Source organism: Marmota flaviventris, chromosome 2 (assembly GCF_047511675.1).
Source record: "Marmota flaviventris isolate mMarFla1 chromosome 2, mMarFla1.hap1, whole genome shotgun sequence".
NCBI classification, from domain to species: Eukaryota; Metazoa; Chordata; class Mammalia; order Rodentia; family Sciuridae; genus Marmota; species Marmota flaviventris.
Window position 1 is genome coordinate 103,020,174 of NC_092499.1, and position 20,811 is coordinate 103,040,984.

Consider the following 20,811-nt stretch of genomic DNA (forward strand, 5'->3'; position numbering starts at 1 on the left):
AGACACACTATATCCCCACATGCCAAACAGGGCAGAAGGGCAAAAGGGTCTAAGCTAGCTCCCTTTAAACTTTTTATACAGTACTATTCCACTCATGAAAGCAGACCCTTCATAATTTAATCTCTTCCCAAGAGGCCCCTCTTCTTGAGAGCATCACAGTGGGGGTTAAGCCTCAATATGAATGGGGGGGGGGGCACACATTCAAACCACAGAACTACATCCCACAAATTGTGATACAGCTGTATTATCATTTTCAATTCAAAATGTTTTCTAATTTCTCTTGGGACTTCCATAACCCATAGTTTAGAGGCATGCTGTTTCATTTATAAATATTTGTGGGTTTTCTAGAGTTTAATGTTATTGATTTCTAATTTAATTTCATTGTTATCAGATAACATCTTCTATATGTTCAATCTTTTCAAAACTTCTGAGTCTTGTTCTGTGGCCCACACTGGTCTACGTTGATGAATACACTTGAAAAGAATGCGTATTTTGCAGTTTTTCATTTATTGTCTTAGGGTCCGGCATGCTGTGCCATACGGACTGTAGAGTAGCTCTATCATCCCCAATTCCTAAGGTTCATACCCTCCTATGTTCCCCTCCTCTTAAATGAAAGAACCTGTAGATTCTAACCAATAGATTATGTTCAAGGTGATAAAATATATGTGATTATATTAAGTAAACTGTAACCCATCCTGCTAGAAGACACTCCTTTTCTAGCTATAAAGAAAGCTGTCAGCATGTGAGCGGCCCAAGGAAGGTCAAAGCAGAAAGGTGAGGGTGGCCTCCAGCAAAGAGACAGCAAGAAACTGAAGCTGTCAGACTGGAGTCTGCAAGGAACTGAATGCTGCCAACACCATATTAGCTTGGAAACAGACCCTTCTCCTAGCAATCCTCAGATAGCACAGTCCTGGCCAATACTTACTGCAGTTGTAATAAATTCCTAAAATTTTATGTTGCCTTGGCATCTGCTTTGAATATATTATGAAACTTCTCATACTAGAAACAGGGCTTAGTTAACCTTTGATACAGTTTCCAACCTCCTTTCAGTTCCTTATTATGATTGCTTCAGATATCTTTCTTATATGACAGTTATCTTTCATATATAACCTCCTGGTGGCTACCCCACTATAAGACAGTTAGATACAATGTACTTGAGTTGCCCCACTGAACTATATACCCCTTGCCATTGTGGCCACCTCTCATTCACAGATGCCACAGAACTCATGACTATTTGCTCTACACTTCATTTAGAACTCCCTGAAGGAAATTCATATGGGTTACACTCAGGACCCGATAAAGGGCTCAGGTCATAGCTCGCTCTCTCCCTCTTGCCCCCACCCATTGTTGAGTGTGCAAGTCCTCTGTGGCTCCCCCTTCCTGTTTGCCCTGTGAGGTGTTACCCTTTTTTTTTTCCCCTGTTATTTCATGTGTTTAAGCTGCTTCCTCTGTATTTCATCTGATTGATGCACCTGAACCTAATTTCTTTCCTGGTCAGTGCTCTCCTAGAGAGTGGCTATCTTGGAAGGAATAAATGCCGCAGAGTCACAAGGACATCTGTCAGGTTATGAAAGTTTCCTGTGAGAGGCCCACTTGCTCATGGGCCTATTAGACACTTAGACCAGAATAAAGAGAATGCCTACGGCCAAATCCTTGGAGGGCCATGAGCATGGGGCTAGAGTTTAGAGACACTCCGGAGAGAGATCTCATGACCCACTGAGAAAAAATATATCACAGCCACTGTGTAAAACTCTAAATCTAGCTAAATAATGCAGGGTATTCTAACCCACAGAAACCAAGAGAGAATAAATGTGTGTTCGTTTAAGCCATTAACTTTGATAATATTGTTATACAAAGACAAATAACATTCACATGGTTTATGCCTGTGAATGTACCTTGTACAATTAAAAAGAATACCTTTGGCAATTGTTAAGAACAGTGTTTTTTAGGCCAAAGTTACTAATGATACTGTTCAAATTTATATTTTGTTGATTTTAAAAATCAATTTCTGGGGGCTGCAGTTGTAGCTCAGTGGTAGGGCACTTGCCTAGCATGTGAGGCACTGGGTTTGATCCTCAGTACTGCATAAAAATAAATAAATAAAGTGAATTAAAACATTTAAAAAAATTAAAAAAAACAACTAAAAAATTTAAAAAGAAATCACTTTCTGAGAGGTCCTAATATCTTTATCCATGATTGTGGAATTTTTTATTTTCCCCTTTAATTGTGTCAAATTTTGATTCACATATTTTGAAGTTCTGTTAATAGGCACATACATATTTAGGCAGGTATTCTGGATGATTTTATTTTATTTATATATATATATATATATATATATATATATATATATATATATATATATATATATATATATATGAGATATTAGATGGACACAGTATCCCTATTTTTTATTTATTTATTTTTATGTGGTGCTGAGGATCAAACCCAGGGCCTCACATGTACGAAGCAAGCACTCAACCACAACCCCAGCCCTGATTCTATTTTTTATCGTTATGTATGGAAATGTTTTTTTGTGTTGAAGTCTATTTTATCAGATTATAATGTATTCATTTCAGTCCTTTTATCTTGTCCTTTGCATGACATATCTTTTTGCATCCACTTTCCTTCCACTTAGCTACATCTTTATATTTTAAGTGCATCTCTCATCAACAGTATATAGTTGGGTCTTGTTTTTTTAATTTATTATAACAACCTCTGCCTTGTAGTTATCTTAGTCCATCAATGTTTATTGTAATTATTGATATTATTTGATTTAGAGCTGAAAATTCATTATTTGGTTTTCATTGCCGCCTTTTTAAAAATCTGATCATTTGTTCTCTCTTTCTGGCTTTCTTATTGTTTTAAAAATTTCAGTTAAAAATATCTGTTTAAAATTTTATAATTACTTTGCATTATTTTAATAGATTAATGCTATAATAGATATCTATTAATGCTTTAGTAGATATTATAATATATACTATTTTTAATTTTATTTACACTTCATATGGGACCATTCTACCAAATAACCCATAACACACACACACACACACACACACACACACACCTTGTCCTTTATGCTATATCATTACAGGTACTCCATTTACTTATAATATAAATCCATAAGATAAGGTTACAAGTTGTGTTTTAAACAGGCATATGCTTTATTTTAAAAGATATGAAGAGAATAGCAAAAGGTTTTTGTATATTCTCAGATATTTCACATTTTTGATGTTCTTTATTGCATTTCTGAGTTTCCATCTGGTATCAATCTCTTCAGCTGGAAGAATGTCAATGTTTTTTACAGGGCACTCTACCAATGACAAACTCTTATTGTTTTGTTTTTCTAAAACTGTTGTTATTTTGTCATCAGCCTTGGAGGATATTTTCACTAAATATAGAATTCTGGATTGACAGTGGTTATTCTATTGTTCCATTTTCTGCTGACCTCCATAGTTTTTGATAAGAGGCCAGTCCTTAAATGTAGTTCCTCTGTATATAATGTGTCATTTTTTTTCTCTTTTTAGGATTTCTTTCTTTATATTTGGCTTTCAATAGTTTGACTTTTATGTATCTCAATGTGCTTTTAGGTGTTCATCCTACTTGGTGTTTTTTTTTTTTATATATACAAATTTAGGTATTGCATTAAATTTGGAAAAAAAAATTGACCATTATTTCTTCAAATATGTTTTGCTTCATTATCTCATTCTCTCATCTCTCTGGGACTCCAATTCTATGTATGTCAGATTGCTTGATACTACCTAACAAATCCCTGAGGCTCAGTTCATTCCCCACCCCCAATCTTTTTCTCTTTTCTTCAAACCAGGTAATAATTTCTATTGATCTATCTTTAATTTTTTTTCTTTATCTCTATTCTGCTATTAAATTCATTCAATAATTTTAATTTCAATTATTATATTTTCAGTTCTAGAATTTTCATTTTCAATGGTTTCTATTTAATTCCTGAATTTTCTACCTTTTGATTTATTGTGAGTATATTTTCTTTTTTCTACAGATATCTGTTCCATTTTCCTGGTTCTTTATAGATCAGGTAATTTTATAATATATCCTGGATATTATAAATATCAAGTTAGAGAGATTTTGGGTTCTGCTCTATTCCTGATGATGTTTGTTTGTTTGCTTTTTAAAATATATATATATTTCTCCAGTGCCTCACACATGCTAGGCAAGTGCTCTACCACTGAGCTACAATCCCAATCCCAGTTTGCTTATTTTATTTTATCATGTGATCAATTTTCTTGTTAGGACAAAAGCCGCAAACCCTCTTTCTTGGGCAGTAACTCTGATCTTTGGTCAGATCTTCTGTTATCAGCTGAATTTCCAGCTTTCCAGCTCTTTCCTTTACAGAATCTTCATCATTTCCATGTTTTTTTTAGATTAGACCTGGTGGCTTCCTTGGCCATAATGACCACAATTTTCCGGGTTCTGATTCCACCTGGCCTCAGACTTATGTGTAACACTGTGAACTCAGTATAATCCTCTTCCTTCAAGTGCAGGCTCCCACCAGAAATTGCCTTCTCTGTTCACTCTACACTATGTTCATGTTGCTACTTTTTATATTGTGTCCAGAATTTATGGTTGTTATCTGCTAAAGGATTTATAAGATTAGAATTTTACAAATTCCTAGAGGCAAAACTCAATAACGAGTCTAATAATTACCACTCTGATTTACACCTTTGCCTAATTCCATAGATTCAGTAATTCAGATAAGAAGAGATTGACTAAACCACCAAAGTCAAAAATATTATTCATTTTGCATAACAAATAATATTATTTGCATACTAATAATATTATTCAATTTTTCACTTAGCCAAAATTTAGGAAAAAAATTAATTAACAAATGAAAAGTTTTAAAATTCCAACCAAATTTGATATACTTACCTAGCTCCCAAAATATCCTTCTTTGCAAGGCCTATTCCAGCTATAACTTTTACCCTCACAATTCGTGAATTTTCCTAAAATACAAAAATTTATATTTTATTTTCATGCATTTGTAACTCAAGTAAGACGCAAGTAGTTGGGATATTAAAATTAATGGGAGGACTCTTTTTCAAGACTAATTTGACTAAAAGCTATAATGAAAACTAAATTATTTGTAGATGACTTGATCACATACAAAGAAAAGCAAAAAATAAACTCAAATTATCACACCGAATAAGAATCTACCATTATTTCCAAGAAAATCTAAAGCTAGAGTATCAGAACTAATATGCATCAGGATATTTCTATGACATTAAATAGGAAAGGATTAAATTCACAAACTCTAATAAGAAAAACTGTTAGATTTCACAACACTAAATTTATATCCATTTTGCATTAAGAAACCTTAAACAAACAAAAAAATAAACAAATAAAAACCCTGAAAAATTGAGGAGGACATACAGGAGAGAAATATCTAAAACACACATCATTAAGACATATAATGATTATCCAGAATATGTAAAGAATTCTAAAAATCAATGAGTCATATATAGTTGCCCTAATGTAAGAAATACATATAGAATGAACAACAAGTCAATGAGTGTATACTCAGTCTCGCCAGTAATCCCACCATTGGCGGGAGTGTAAATTGATCAATCATTCTGAAGCGATTTCACAATATCTAAGGAAGTTCTCAATCAATAACATAGGAACTCCAGTTTTAGATGTATCCTCTAAATAAACTTTCATTTATGTACATAAAGACATAAGTTAACTGTATTACAGTAGCATTTTTGAAGCTCCGCTAATATAAAACATTGTAGCACACACACAAAAATACAAACTAACTAGTTCTATTCTAAAATTATTCCCTTGGCAAGTAGCAAAGTCTATTCCTCTCTCAAGAAAAGCCCAAGTGGGAGAAAAGATATATATCACATTTATTTTAACCTTCTTCCATTTCTCTGGACTTACACTCATGGTACTTCCTACGGGGTTTCACTAAATAAATATGATAATTAAAATATTCTATTAACTCCAAAACCCAGATGAAAGATTAAGATAATGCAAAAAAAAAAAAAAAAAAAAACTTGAGATGCTAAAATATAATTTCCACAAATAAAATTAAATATGTAGCTGATCTTGCAAGAAAGAAGGGAAAAAACCTTCAGATATCAGAAATAAAGATAGAATTGAAAATCAGAGGGCTGGGGTTGTGGCTCAGCGGAATAGCACTCACCTCTCACGTGTGAGACCCTGGGTTCCATCCTCAGCACCACATAAAAATAAATAAACAAAATAAATATATTGTGCCCATGTATAAATAAAAATGTATTAAAAAAGAAAATAAAATCAGAAAGGAAAACAAAAATGTTGACATATCAGTTTTCTATGGGGATTATTTCCTAACATCTGAAGACAGGTCCTGACTACTCCTTTTATTGTTCTGGCAGGTCACTGAATAAATAGGCCAACTGAAATATTCCCTTGGTTCTACAGCCAAATTCTCACTGCATCAGTTGACTGGGAAGTGACTGAATTACATCAAACAGGTATCAATCTCTAAGACTTAATTCTGAACCTAACAAACTTTTCTCTGGGGGCTGGAGTTGTAGTTCAACGGTAGAGTGCTTGCCTCACATGTGTGAGGCACTGGGCTCGATTCTCTGCACCGCATATAAATAAGTAAATAAAATAAAGATCCATCAATAACTACAAAATATTTTTAAAAAAATATTTTCTGTGATGACTTAATTAACAAGTAAAATTTTTTCAAGTGGTAAAATGTAATCAAAAGTGGCAATGTTAATTATCTTTTCTAAGCTCAAGATAGTGTTTATAACTTGCGTATGACCTTCACTGGGGTAATTATCATATCTCTCTAAAAAGATTAATCCATATTTCTGGACTTCCTGGTACTAAAAGCTATTCATGCTGGGCATAGTGGCTCACACCTGTAATCCCAGTTACTTAAGAAGCTGAGGTAGCAGAATCCCATATTCAAGCTCAGCCGAGGCAATTTAGTGAAACCCTGTCTCAAAAACAAACAAAGAAGCTGTGTGCTGTGGCACATGCCTTTAATCCCAGTGGCTCTGAGGGCTAAGGCAGGAAGATCGCAAGTTCAAAGACAGCCTCAGCAATTTAGGGAGCCCTAAGCAACTCAATGAGACTCTGTCTCTAAATAAAATACAAAAACAGCTGGGGATGTGGCTCAGTGGTTAAGCACCCCTGGGTTCAATCCCTACTACCAAAAAAAAAAAAAAAAAAAAAAAAAACTCCCTAAAACTATCTATGTAGCCTTGACTGAAATATTCCCCCATCTCCTAGAGAAAATTCAACAAGCATTAATTTAAAACAATTCTGGAGGATTATAAATTACTAGCAGTCACCGACATATTTTTAAACTTTCTGCTTGCAATTCTCACTCCAAAAATTAAAACTAATTATTTAGTTAAATGTTTTTGTTAAGTGAAGCTATAGTGATTGAAAGAACTTCATCAGATTAAACTAAAAATGCCACTTTATTTTCATATTTGCATTCATCTTATCTTCACATTATAGCTATATAATAGAAAATGATTGAAACTGGTAAAAGAATTTAACCAGAAGTCATTAACTCTCACATCATTTTTTAAAATGAAGGAGAGCAACATAAATCCTGCAGTTGGAGTTGAAACTCATCAATAGTTTTATGATACTAAGTGTGCTATTAACAGAAATCTGGATAGAGTTCAAATGAATAAAAAGGAAACGAAAATTAAAGATCATTCTTTTAATTAAGATAGGGATGGGAATATTATTCTCAAACAGAGCAGAGCTCCTCACTAAAGCATGAATCTGTCCTCTCCTACTCATAAGTAAAGGGAGTTTGATTAATTTTTAAGGTAAAATGAAGTTGCAAATTATAGGCAAAGATGTGGGATTTTTTATGATGAGGAAAATCAAACAGGTAATGTGGGGTAATATGCTATCTATGAAGATGGCTTCAATAATTTAAAGCAGTGTCTAGGGCTGAGATTTTCACTATAATTCATGAACATATCTATTAAGTACCCTTTACTCTCCCTTGATTCCCACAATCAGGAAAAGGAAATGCAGAATTTCAGATCCTTCCATCTCTCATAAGTGTTGAAGAATTATCTTTTGTTACTCTCTTCATTCTTTTCTCAACTGCTGTTGTCCTCCAATCTCACAAGACAGTTTTAAAAATATCTATATATCTTCTGTATTTAGTTTTTTTTTTAGAGAGACAGAGAAATTTTTTTAATATTTATTTTTCAGTTCTTAGTGGACACAACATCTTTATTTTATTTTATGTGGTGCTGAGAGGATCGAACCCAGTGCCCCGCGCATGCCAGGCGCGCACGGTTACCACTTGAGCCACATCCCCAGCCCTGTATTTAGTTTTTTATAATGCTAAGTTTATTTCATTTTTATAAAGCTAGGTTCTCTTACCATTCTCTGTTAAAATTCTGTATCATCTGAGCAAAATGCTTTAAAGCTATTTAAATCAATATTATTTGGCAGAGAATAATTATATGTTAATAGAGGGCGGATGGGGATGCTAATCTCTAAAATGTATAGATGGATAAAGGTTAGGAAGAAATACGAAACAATGAACATAACTGTTAAAAGTAATGAGATCATGAAGATTTGTTTTTACTTCCTAAATTTTTTATAAATTTTACATTATACTTTAAAAATTTTTTTTTAGTTGTAGATGGACAGAATACTTTCATTTATTTTTATGTGGTGCTGAGGATTGAACCAGTGCCTCACATGTGCAAGGCAAGTGCTCCACCACTGAGCCATAGCCCACATTACACATTTTCTCAAAGCTCAAATAATATCTTCCCTAAAAGCCTTCGTAGTTGAAATTACTTTTCTTAAAATTAGAGGATCATTCACACAGCATTTATTACATACTATCTTGTATCTGAAGTAATACATTTTATGAATTTTTCCACTATAAAAATTGTGAAAAGAGGCTGGCACGGTCGCACATGCCTATAATCCCAGTGATTTGGGTGGTTGAAGCAGGAGGATGGAAAGTACAAGGCCGGTCTCAACAATTTAGTGAGACCTTCAGCAAAAATAAATAAAAATTAAAAAGGGTTAGGGATGAGCTCAGTGGTAGGTCCTCCCTGGGTTCAATCCCTAGTAACACCCCCCACAAAAAAAGTCAAAAAACTGTGAGATTTCAAAACTTAAGAAACTAATCTATTCTTTATCTTCCTATCTATTCATTATCTTTCTAATGAATCCAGCAGGATACAGAGCAAATACTGAGAGCTGACAACTCTGGACTGACAACAAACCTTCCTACACAAGCTGAAAATAGAAATAAAGCACCTTATTGAAAGCAAAGAAGAGTTTGCCTGTTTCATCCCCATCCCCTTCCCCAACCTGGGTACAAGAACACTGGCTGCCAGACCAGTACCCACCAATAAGGAGACAGGAAGACTCCTCACTAGGTAGACTGACTGACCCAAAGGAAAGATACACTATAAATACCAATATGTGAGAATTCCACAATGAAATGGTAGGATCGGATGATCCTATTATGAGATTCTCCTCTCAACAGTAACTACCACTCATGTAGAGAAAGTATGCCACCACATATGTTAGGAAAAAGGAAGACAAGAAATTAGGGAAACAGTGGATTCAAAAGAGAAAAGAGATGAACAGAAGTTCCACAAGGATGACAAATGGAAGCCCAGAGATGATGGCTGTACAGCACACCAAGAGGCTAAGGAATGGGTAGCAATCTATATACTTATGATCATTTCATATATATATATATATATACACACACACACATATATATACACACATACACACACGTCTTTTTTTACTGCATCAAGTGCTTTTAAAGCTGACAGTTCGCAATTAAATTTGTGATAAGTGTACAGGAAACTAAAGCAAACAAAAAATTTGCAATAGATAACTAAAAACATGGTACAATGATTCAATGTGAATTATACTATATATAGTATGATTGTGTAAACAGTGAATATTTATTTAAGAAAACAATTGCTAGGAAGGGAGGGAGCAATATAAATATACTTTTTTTTTTTGAGCAAAATATGACTTAGACCCAGGTTGGGGAGGGGGATGGGGATGAAAAGGGCAAACTCTTCTTTGCTTTCAATAAGTACTTTAGTCCTACTTTCAGCTACTGTAGAAAGGTTTGTTGTCAGTCCATTTTGAGCAAAAATAATCTATGGTGACCATATTTTCCAAACTAAAAATCAGATCCTATGGATTGACAGAAGTTTTCTACTTCTTTTGTATAAATTTATTCTAAACCATTTACAAATATATAAAAGGTAGATCATTTTTTACTAGGAAATAAAATAGATAAAATCAGAACTGTCTTAAAATCTAGAATATATGATTGCTATACATTTGTTATGATAAGTTAAAACTGTTCGGGAATGGGCCTGGGTTGTGGCTCAGTGGTAGAGTGTTTGCCTACCATGCGTGAGGCATGGGGTTCGATCCCTGGCACCACATAAAAGTAATCAAATAAAATAAAGGTACTATATCCATCTACAACTAAAAAAAAATTTAAAAAAATAAATAAATAAAACTGTTCAGGAGTTTTGGATGGTAACAACTGTGATAACAAACAAACAAACAAACAAAAAACAATACCCAGAACCTTTAGATTGGAGAGAGAGCAGTGGTTCTCCAACTATATTCCCTGAACCAGTAGTATGAACATCACTTGGGAATGTACTGCAGCTGTGATTTTTTGAACCTATGGAATCAGATACTCTTAGGTAATCTGTGTTTTTAACAAACTCTCCAGATGATTTTGATGGACACAAAGCTGAGAACCATAGGTACAGCCAGGTGTGGTGGAGTTTGCTCACTCTCATAACAGAATGAACAACAACCAGCATCTAAGACTGGTGGTGCACACCTATAATCCTAAAGGCTCAGAAGGCTAAGGCAGGAGGATCACAAGTTCAAAGCCAGCCTCAGCAACATAGCAAGGCCCTAAGTAACTCAGTAACACCTTGTCTCAAAATAAAATATAAAATCAATCTCTGATACAAAACATACACACACACACACAAAAAAAAAAAATCCATAGGCATATAGCAAACAGCATGAGGATGAGTAAGGAAAGTACTATCATTAATATAGTTACATTTAGAATAATAATAAACTTTGTTCAGTTAGTACTATGTAATTTTGAAGAAAGAACAGTTCATCATTACTTTATATCTTAACACTACTTTTAAATGTGACAGTACCTTATCTGTTGATTTATGAACAGAATATCTCTGGAAAGATCCACATGAAGCTCATAACATTGATTACTAAAAGGCTAGAACATACAGGTAGTGGAAAGCTTTGGCAAAAACTTCAAATGTTGCTGAATGAATACAGACCCAGGCTGGGGCTGGGGCTCAGTGGTAACGCACTTGCCTGGCAGGTGTGAGGCACTGGGTTCAATTCTCAGCACCACATATAAATAAATAAAATAAAGGTCTATCAACAACTCAAAAAAAAAAAAAAAGGGGGGGGGGGGTGCTGGGGATGTGGCTCAAGCGGTAGCGCGCTTGCCTGGCATGCACGCTCGCCTGGCATGCATGCGGCCCGGGTTCGATCCTCAGCACCACATACAAACAAAGATGTTGTGTCCACCGAAAACTAAAAAATAAATATTAAAAAAAAAGAATATAGACCAACTAAAACATTTCTGTATTATTGATGGGTTTAAACTGGTACAATCACTATGGAAACCATTTGTCAGCTTTTTATAAAGTCAAACATATCCTACTCTATGACCCAGAAATTCCATCTTTAGGTATTTACACAAGAGAAATGAAAATATATATTCATAAAAAAGATTTGTAGATGTTCACAGTGGGTTTGTTCATAATAGCCAAAAGCTGGAAACAATCAAAGTGTCCATCAAAGGAGAATGAATAAACATCTGGTTTGTACACAGGAATAGTGCTCAGCAAGGAATAGTACTCAGCAATAAAAGAAGTGAGCTAAGGATACAACCACGCGTGTGACTCTCAAACACATTATGTCAAAAAAGAAACAAGACCTAAAAGAATAAGAAGGTACAATTCCATTCATATGAAATTCCAGAACAGCTAAAAGTAATCCATTGTTACAAGAGTTGCCTATGGAGAATGGAGAAGAGGAGTGGACTGGTAGAGGACCCAAGGGAGCAGTCCAGAGTCATAGAAATATTCTATATCTTAATCAGGTTGCTGGCCATGCATGCTATTAAAAATCATCAAATTGTACATTTAAAAATCTGTCATTTCACGGTGAATTTTATTCCTCCTCACCCAAACCCCCCAAAATGAAAAAGCCAGAATAAAGAGATTTTCAAACAAAACCAGAAAATTATTACCAGCAAATATTCAGAAATTCTAGAGAGTGTACCTTAGCTGGAAAAAAATGTGATCCCAAATGGAAAGCAAGAAGAAATGACAGACAAAAAAGGTGAAATATGTAACAGACATTAACTGTAAAAAATGACAGTGATAATGATGATGATGATATGATGTGTGTTCACACTTGTTTAATTAATTTCCATTCCACTTTGGATTCAGTTCCAAGTTTTTTTTGTTTTTTGTTTTTTTTTTTTTTGTGTGTGTGTGTGTGTGGTGCTGGAGATTGAACCCTTGTGCATGCAAGTCAAGCACTCTACCAACTGGGCTATATCCCCATCCCTCAGTTCCAAGTCTTAACACGGCTCTCCTCTCCAGCCTCATCTCATGACCTTCTCTGTTCTTCTTCATCTCACCTTTTGCATATGCAGTTCTGTTTACCAAGAAGTCTACTGCTCCACTCCTCACCTAACGCCTATTCATCCTTAGTTTCAGTTTCAATGTGACTTCAGCCTTCTCTGACACTCTCCCCTCCTCCCCATCACACAAGATTAATTATATCATATGCTTACATCTTACATTCCTTTACCTTCACGATGTTTAAAAAATATGGATGTACGATTATTGATTTAATGTCCTTCTAGGCTCTAAATTCGGTAAAATCTAATCTGTTGTCCATCATTATTTTTTTAAAATATTTTTTAGTTGTTGATGGACCTTTATTTTATTTATTTATATGTGGTGCTGAGAATCAAACCCACTGCCTCATACATGTGGGCAAGCACTCCCCACTGAGCTACAGCCCCAGCCCCTGTTGTCCATCATTATTAGCTCAAGTCCTGACCAAATGCCTGACACACAGTAAGAGTAAATGGTCGACAAATATTTGTTAAGCCACTACAGAATTTAAGCACTTCAGAGGCCCATCTAAAAGTATAAAAAGAAAAGAGAGAAAAAAAAGAACAATGACAGTCAACAATACACCTGCTCCACTCATCATCTCCCTAAAGGGTCTCTTCAGTTAAAGGGTTTCACTTGGACAACCTTTTGCAGCAAGAAAGTGGAAAGACCAAGTTTTGTGTACTGAAGAGACCTGAGTTTCAATCTCAGATCTGCTAACTACTGAGAGGAAGTTCTTGAGGAAACCAGTATCTCAGATTCCTTATCTGTAAAATATGGACAATAGTATCTGCTTTCACAAGATTGTTGTGATGATTAAAGCTACAGTGTGAAAACATCTCACCTGGAACCTGGCACGCAGCAAGTGTTCAATTAAAGGCAGCTGTTATTATACTTAGGCGACTCTTTTCCCTGAAGATTATTTTCACTAATGCATCTTTATGCACTCCCATGATCATGTGCTTACATTATTCTCTTCAATGCCCCCAAATGACTCACATCAATGGAAACCAGACACTTTGATCAGGTCATGAATTATAATAATGGGCTATAGGCATATTAAATCCCCAAGACCTTCAGAAAACACTGACTGAAACCCTTTTGTTTGTGCTGTGCCTTACACCTTACATTTATCTCCAGAATTCTTCTATCCCCTCCATTCATTTATCCTCTTAAAATTTTGATAAGATTGGCAAAGGAGCCAGAATGAATACAAACTTTAAGGAGGAATAAGGTAGTAATATAGACTGCCGCAGAGTTCAGCAGAATGGTGGATTTAGCAGTTCAAATCAGAAATCTGACTCAGGGTTCAGAGGTGGAGCACATGACCATGATTAACTGAATACCAGTTGTGTCCAATAGGTTCTTACATCTCTAGATGCTGGAATGAAGACTGCTAGGGAATGGGAGAATCAGCAATTTGAATATCCTGCTCTCATAGAGGTTAAATAATTTTACAAGATCACCGTGTTAAGTGACAGGAACAGAATTTCAACCTAGTCAAATCTCATTTGTTCCTGCACTCGCCCTTTATAATTTATATAATTCATATAATTATATAAATTTATTTATATAAATTTATCTTTAATTTATATAATTTCAGCTCCAAGATTCTACTCCTATGCAATATATGAATTCCTAACAGTTAACTGTTTTATGTGTGTGTAACATACACGTACATGTCCTTCTCTTCTGTTCCTTGTGCAAAGGAATAAACAGCAGGCCCACCATAGGGAGAGAGGAGTGTGAGCGAGTTGTTTTTGGGAGATGCATGGTCCTCATTTTTACCAGCAGGGGACACTGAGAGGAGGAAGGTGCCATATGGAGATGTATCAGTAGGGTGCCCACCAGAGGAGGGTGAAGCATAGAAATGCAACAGTAGTATTCCCACTTGCATTCAAGGATGCAAAGAGTTGGAAGGGGGATACCGAAGTCCCACAGTTGTTTACGTGGCTGGGAAATTAGTTTCATTGAACGTATTAGTAGATAAATTAAATAAATAAGTAAATATATTAAGGATAATGAAAGTCAGGTTTTCACTGTTAGAAATGAAACTTATGGCTACAAAGGTATATTAAATTGCTAGTTTTGAATAATTTTAAATCAGAATGAATTAATGATTTTGAAGTAAATATACAAATTAACATAGCTGTAGATGTATGTGTGTTCGGTACACACCCACACAAAACTTCTTAACCATGTTCACTGACACAGTTGAAGAGCACATTCCAGGAGCAATTAGCCCACTAAAGACTCAGATTTGGGTTTCTAAAACCCATTTTTACCAGATAGAATGAGCACTCCTAAGAAAATGGCTGATTCCAGACAGAACTGTGCCAGGAAAAGTACATAAAGTAATGAAGTGTTCAAGAAATGATGGGGACTTGTTATAAGGGCCTAGAACTCTCCATGAAAGCACTCCTACTGACCATCTGGTATGATCGGAACAACAAAATATTTAATGACAGTAATCAATTACAACCCTTTGAGTAACGTGGGATTCCACAAGTTTGTGCTGATATAAATAGATAGATAGATAGATAGATGGATGAATGGGAGGAAATAAAAGGTTCTAATTGCACAGAATGCCAACTAATAATATTTGAAATAAAATATAGAAGTGTTTGATTCAGACAGAATTAATCAATATATGCTAAAACTGGGAATAAATTTTGATGAGGAACAGGATATTGGCATAGCCTCAGAATATGTGCCCACAAAATAGTAATCACTTGTTATGGTTTAGATATTTTGTATCCCCAAAAGCTCATGTGTGAGTCAATGCAATAAGGTTTAGAGGGGAAATGATTAGGTTATGAAAGCCTTGAGCTAATTAGCAAATTAATCCCCTGATAGGGATTAAATCAGTGGTAACTATAGGCAGGTAGGGTACTGGAAGAGAGGGTCCCTGGGGCATGCCTTTGAGGGTATATATTTTTGTCCTTGTGGGGGGGGATAGCGCACGTTCACGCTCTTTCTTTCTGATTCCTACTGCTGTGTCTCCAGCTGCTTTCCTCTACCACCCTCTTCCCCCATGATGATCAGTCTCACCTCGAGCCCTGAAGAATGAAGTGGCTGTCTATGGACTGAGAGCCCCCAAATAAACTTTTCCTCCTCTAATTGTTCTTGTCAGGTCTTCTGATCACTACAGCAAAAAAAAGGATGACTAAAACACCACTTATAAAGACAGAAATGGTCAAATTACAGAGAAATCTGGCAGGCACCAAAGTGACCAAGTGATTAAAGTTACCGCTGACAGTGAAGGGACAAGTCAACATCATGTACCCCCTGATGTAATGCACTGAGAAGAACACAGCATCATTTCTGTGATTCCTGCCAAGAAAACATGACCTTAACATAATCATGAGGAAACACTAAACAGATGTCACAGGATGTGCAGCCTGTACTCATTATAGCTGTCAAGGGTAACAAAGATAGAGGAACTATTACAGGTTAGAAAAGACTGCAAAGACACGACAAGCAAATACAACATATGTTCCTAGATGGGATCTTGGGCCAGAAAGAAACAGACAAATTATTAAAATACTTATCAAAACTTACATGGTTATCTGTGGATTAGATGGTATTGTATCAATATTGATTTCCTAGCTTGAAGGATTATATGGTTATGCTGGACAGTGTTATTGTTTTAGAAAAATACTCACTAGAATATTTAAAGATGATAGGGATGTGTCTAAAGCTTACCCTTGAGTGCTCAGGAAAAAAAAATGGGGGAAAAGGTTACGGAACAATGGTGGTGAGATGTCAAATTTGGAGAATCTGCAGGAGGATACTGTTGGTTTAAAATAAAACAAACTATTAAAAATAAACTATATTTGTTTATTTTAATAAAATATTATGACCCTGGAATTTGCAAAAAAGTGGTATTGGCAAAAACAATACATGAGAGATTGGGATAGATTAACACAGCTGCTGCTGCTTCAACTATGCTTCTCCTTCCTTGTGTGCAGTTCATAGTTTTAGAAACTTTGTTCCCAGATTTAGTATGATGCCAAGACAGGCAGGCACCGTCAACTCTGCCCAGCCTTAGTGGGTCCAGAAGTGTCAGAATATGCCCTTCTTAGTTACCCTGGTGTTTAGGTACTGCTGTAGCTATTGCCACGGGGGTGTCCATTCTTCCATATTAGCAAACTATACTCCCAATCTGGCAGTAGAGACTTTCAACTCCTTTATCTTCTTTCTTCTTTGCCTTGTTTCAGTCAGGCTTCAGTTACAGGAAACAAAATCACTCTAAATTCTTTAAGAGGAAAGAAGTCAATTTAGGGAATTTGGTGCTTACAAAATTGTTTGAAGAGCTGGAATAGGCTGTAGGTTGGACATCCAGAGGTGTGGAAAATTGCTGTAAGACCAGCCCACCTCGGAAGCTGCCACATCTGCTATAGCCAGATAGATAAAAATACACAGCTAGGGGCTGGGGTTGTGGCTCAGTGATGGAGTACTTGCCTAGTATGTGTGAGGCACTGGGTTCATTTCTCAGCACTACATAAAAAATAAGTAAAATAAAGTTTTAAAAAAATACATAGCTAACAGGGGCCACCACAAGAATATAGCCAATCTAGACATCTGGAATCAAGGGCCACAAACCGCTACTTCTGCAACTTCCTATTGATACCTATAAAACAAGTAACCAGATACTGCAATACTTTTATAGAAAATTCAAGGTCTATATGACTATGCCTGTCAGCAGAAAAATAAGAACAAAACTATATGCTTCACTTTACTTCCACATCCCAACTCTCAAATAAGTGCATCTAATGGGGGGAACCTATTCCACATTCAGAACAATAACTGCAGAAGTCTGGAAAATGTGATGTTTTCCAGCCTCTACATAATTGGGAGGTTCACTGGAAGGAGCAAAAAGTGATGCTCAATTCCAATTCCCAGATCCATCATACTTCTTCCCACCAAAGATGAGAGTTATTCTCTACTGTTAATTCCAAGTGACTGTCAGACCAAATTATACATAAATTATGTTACACTTCTTCCTTAATTAACTAATGCTTTAATGGCAAACTGTGCATGTAGACCCTCTTACAGAAAGATATTGTGGAAAAAGACAGCAACTCATGGAAAAGTGAAAGCTATTATGATCTAAACTTCAGCATACTTTAATTCTAATATGCTCATACAGTGTGACTCAGCAGCTATTCACTACACACTGACTAAATGGCAACGCTATTCTATTCTATTTCTATTTCATTTTTCTGTTTCAGTTTCAAATCTGTAAGAATCATCTCCTTTTGCTGTAACAGAAAAGCTTCTCTACTTTTAATCAACAGCAGAGGGCTGCCTATTCCCAGATGAGACTTTGAGTTTTAGAGGTGACATAGGTGCAGTGTTCTTCTTCTTTAAAAGGGGGAAGGGGGGGAGGGTTTTTGAAGGCCCCTTTTTACTTGTGATGGACTAGAAAATAAGTGGCAAATGATGGTGATGAGACAGAAACTGAAACCAGAAAATAAGCAACTTTCACATTTTGCACCAGATGGTGAGCTTCTTAAGACTGAGATTTGTCAGTCATTTCTCTCTCTGTATCCCCAGTGTCTAGCATAATGTATGACCCAGAGCAGACAGTTAATGCATGTGTGTTGAATAAATAATCCAAGTACAACGGAAGAAGTGGGAGATACTTTCTTATCATATCTCTTGTCTTCTTATCTCACTCTCTTCCTTAACATGGACAAAGTAAGACACAAGGAAATGAAAGGAAATTTGAATTATGGAACGCACAGCCCCACCATGGGAATAGGGTAGGCCTCATGCCAGGAAACTAAACTTCCCAGAATTATAAATCCTTCAGCAAGTTCAGGAAATCCTCATTTCGAGGGGTGAGGTTTCTGGTCCCAGTTGCTACTGATCATCCACTAAATGCCACAATTAGTAGATTTCATCTGGGCAGAGGGGTGAGAGGGATAACTGAGAACACAGATCCTGTATACCAAGAGGAAGAAAACAGATGGTGAATGATACCTTTGGCAATATTTTGTCTGAGATCAATTGGCTCTGCTGGAAGGAGATGAGATGAGAAATCTTGAATGATGGGGCCTATTTCTGAGTAGCAATGACAGAGAAGTAAAGTCCAAGGCCAGTCTGATTGCACTGGATGGTAGCCTAAAGTTCTCTGCACTACAGTTATGTAGCAGGCAGGAAGATACAACTGATAAGAAGAAAGCTATCATGGGTGCAATGCTGCATTACCTTCTTATGTCTTCTACAGTACAATAATGGGGGCACTGGCTAGAACATTCCATTTAGCTATAACATACTGATCACTATTTCTGAGGAACTTCTAGCTGCTACCATCTGCCCCTTGTCACTTTGCTTGGCAATAACTATGAAATTAAATTATTTTTTAAATTTATTTTAACAGATACATAAAAACATTAAAAATGTACATTTTCATGAGCTATTTCAATTGTATAGTGTTTAAATCATTTACCTCCTCAAACATTTATCATTTTCTATGGTGAAAACATTCATACTTCTTTTTCCTAGCATTGTGAAATATACAGTGCGATATTATATCTACAGTCACCCTACTGTGCAATAGCACAACAGAACTTCTTGACCCTATCTAACGGTAACAGTAGCCACTGATCAACCCCTCCCCATTTCTCTCCATTCTCCCTAGCCTCTGGTAACCACCACTCTACTCTCAACTTCTATTAGATCGACATTTTTAGATTGCACATATGAGTGAGATCATGCAGTACTTGACTTTCTAAGCCTGGCTTATTTCACTTAAAATGTTTCCCAGTTCCAACTATGTTGTTGCAAACGACAAGATTCTAATCACATCACATAAGCATTCTCAAAATAACCTGAAATAACTTGCCTACACTAACAAATTACTCAGTTTATAAACAAGAAGATCTCAAGAGAAGTGTGAAAGACATCTAAAGGCACCAACTTGCTAAGAAAAGGCACTATTACCACACTATTGGAAAATACCTAAGAAAGCAATGTAAATTAGGCAAGCAACATAAATTGTCTTCTTCAAATCCTATAACTTCAGTTTTCAAAGTGAACAGCTGTGGGAGGTTCTTTAAAGTATTTATACTTTTTCACTTTATTTTTTTAACAACGAAGATCATAAAACGAAGGGTGAATTTCCCACATTTGACACTTGTTGCTAAATAGGACGAAAATTCTTACTGCCTTCGTTCCCATTCCTGTCTCCACTTAAGTGACTAAAAAGGGGTTCAGACAAAGAAGGAAAAGAAAATCAAACAACTAATGACAATTCACTCGAGTCTCCAGACCAAAGTTCATAAAGTTAAGTTGGCAGGGCCTCTGCCAGATAAGTCTACTCAACCGTGGGGATGCTAAGCACCAAGGAAATTGGCCCCACCCCCCAGGGAGTTCGCGGACCCCCCCCCGGGGGGGGGGCAGGAAGGCGCTGCGGGTGATGTGCGTCCTTTCGGCGCACACAGCCAGCTTGCTGCCTCGCCCCCCTCCTCAACACTTCCTGAAGGAAACTGACAGGGAAGGCGGCGGCTCCCGGGAGGAGCGGGGTGTGGAGTCCACGGGCTTGCTCCTTACTGCAAGCCCCGCGAGCCCGCGTGCTCCAGGACGCCCCCACGGTGCCCAGGGCGCCTCGCGCACACCCCGGGCTCGCCCAGAGGGAGGAGGCGCAGACCGCAGAGCCTCTGGCGGCGGCCGCTGGCACCACGGCTGCCTCCTCGGGTCCGACTGATGGACAGTGCGATGGGAAGCCCGCCCGTCACCCTCTGGCCCCCGCACCTCGTCCTCCAGGAGCCCGAACACCTCCACTGCGCAAGATGCCATTTCTGAAAGCTTCCAGCAAACCGGACGCGGTCGTACCCGCCTAAGGCTGGGAACCGTAGTGCGGAGGAGGAGAAGAGAGAGGAGGCGGGGAGGAGTTGGAGGAAGAGGAGGAGGCGCTCCCCCTGCGGCCGCAGCGCCTCCCCCGGCAAACTAGCGCTAGTGGCACGAGGCCGCGCGGCGGGAAAGGGCTGGCAGCGCGCGCTCCGCGAGCTGAGCGGGGGCGCGCGGGGCTGGGGGCGCGCCTGTAGAGGCACCACGGATGGGAGGGAGTGCGCCTGGGGCTGGGGGCGGAGGGGCTCGC

At 37.1% G+C, this 20,811-nt stretch overlaps 1 protein-coding gene across 1 annotated transcript in view; it reads right to left on the reverse strand.

Annotated features, from left to right (window-relative positions):
* Nedd4 (NEDD4 E3 ubiquitin protein ligase) overlaps nucleotides 1-20,585 on the reverse strand; it is a 127,031-nt gene extending 106,446 nt beyond the window's left edge. The window contains exons 1-2 of the mRNA XM_027926139.2: nucleotides 20,466-20,585; nucleotides 4,900-4,973 (exon numbers count right to left, since the gene is read on the reverse strand). Coding sequence (XP_027781940.2) covers nucleotides 4,900-4,973; nucleotides 20,466-20,510 — 119 coding nt within the window. The 5' untranslated portion in view covers nucleotides 20,511-20,585. The remainder of the gene's footprint in view (nucleotides 1-4,899; nucleotides 4,974-20,465) is intronic.
* Between the last annotated feature and the right edge of the window lie 226 nt (nucleotides 20,586-20,811).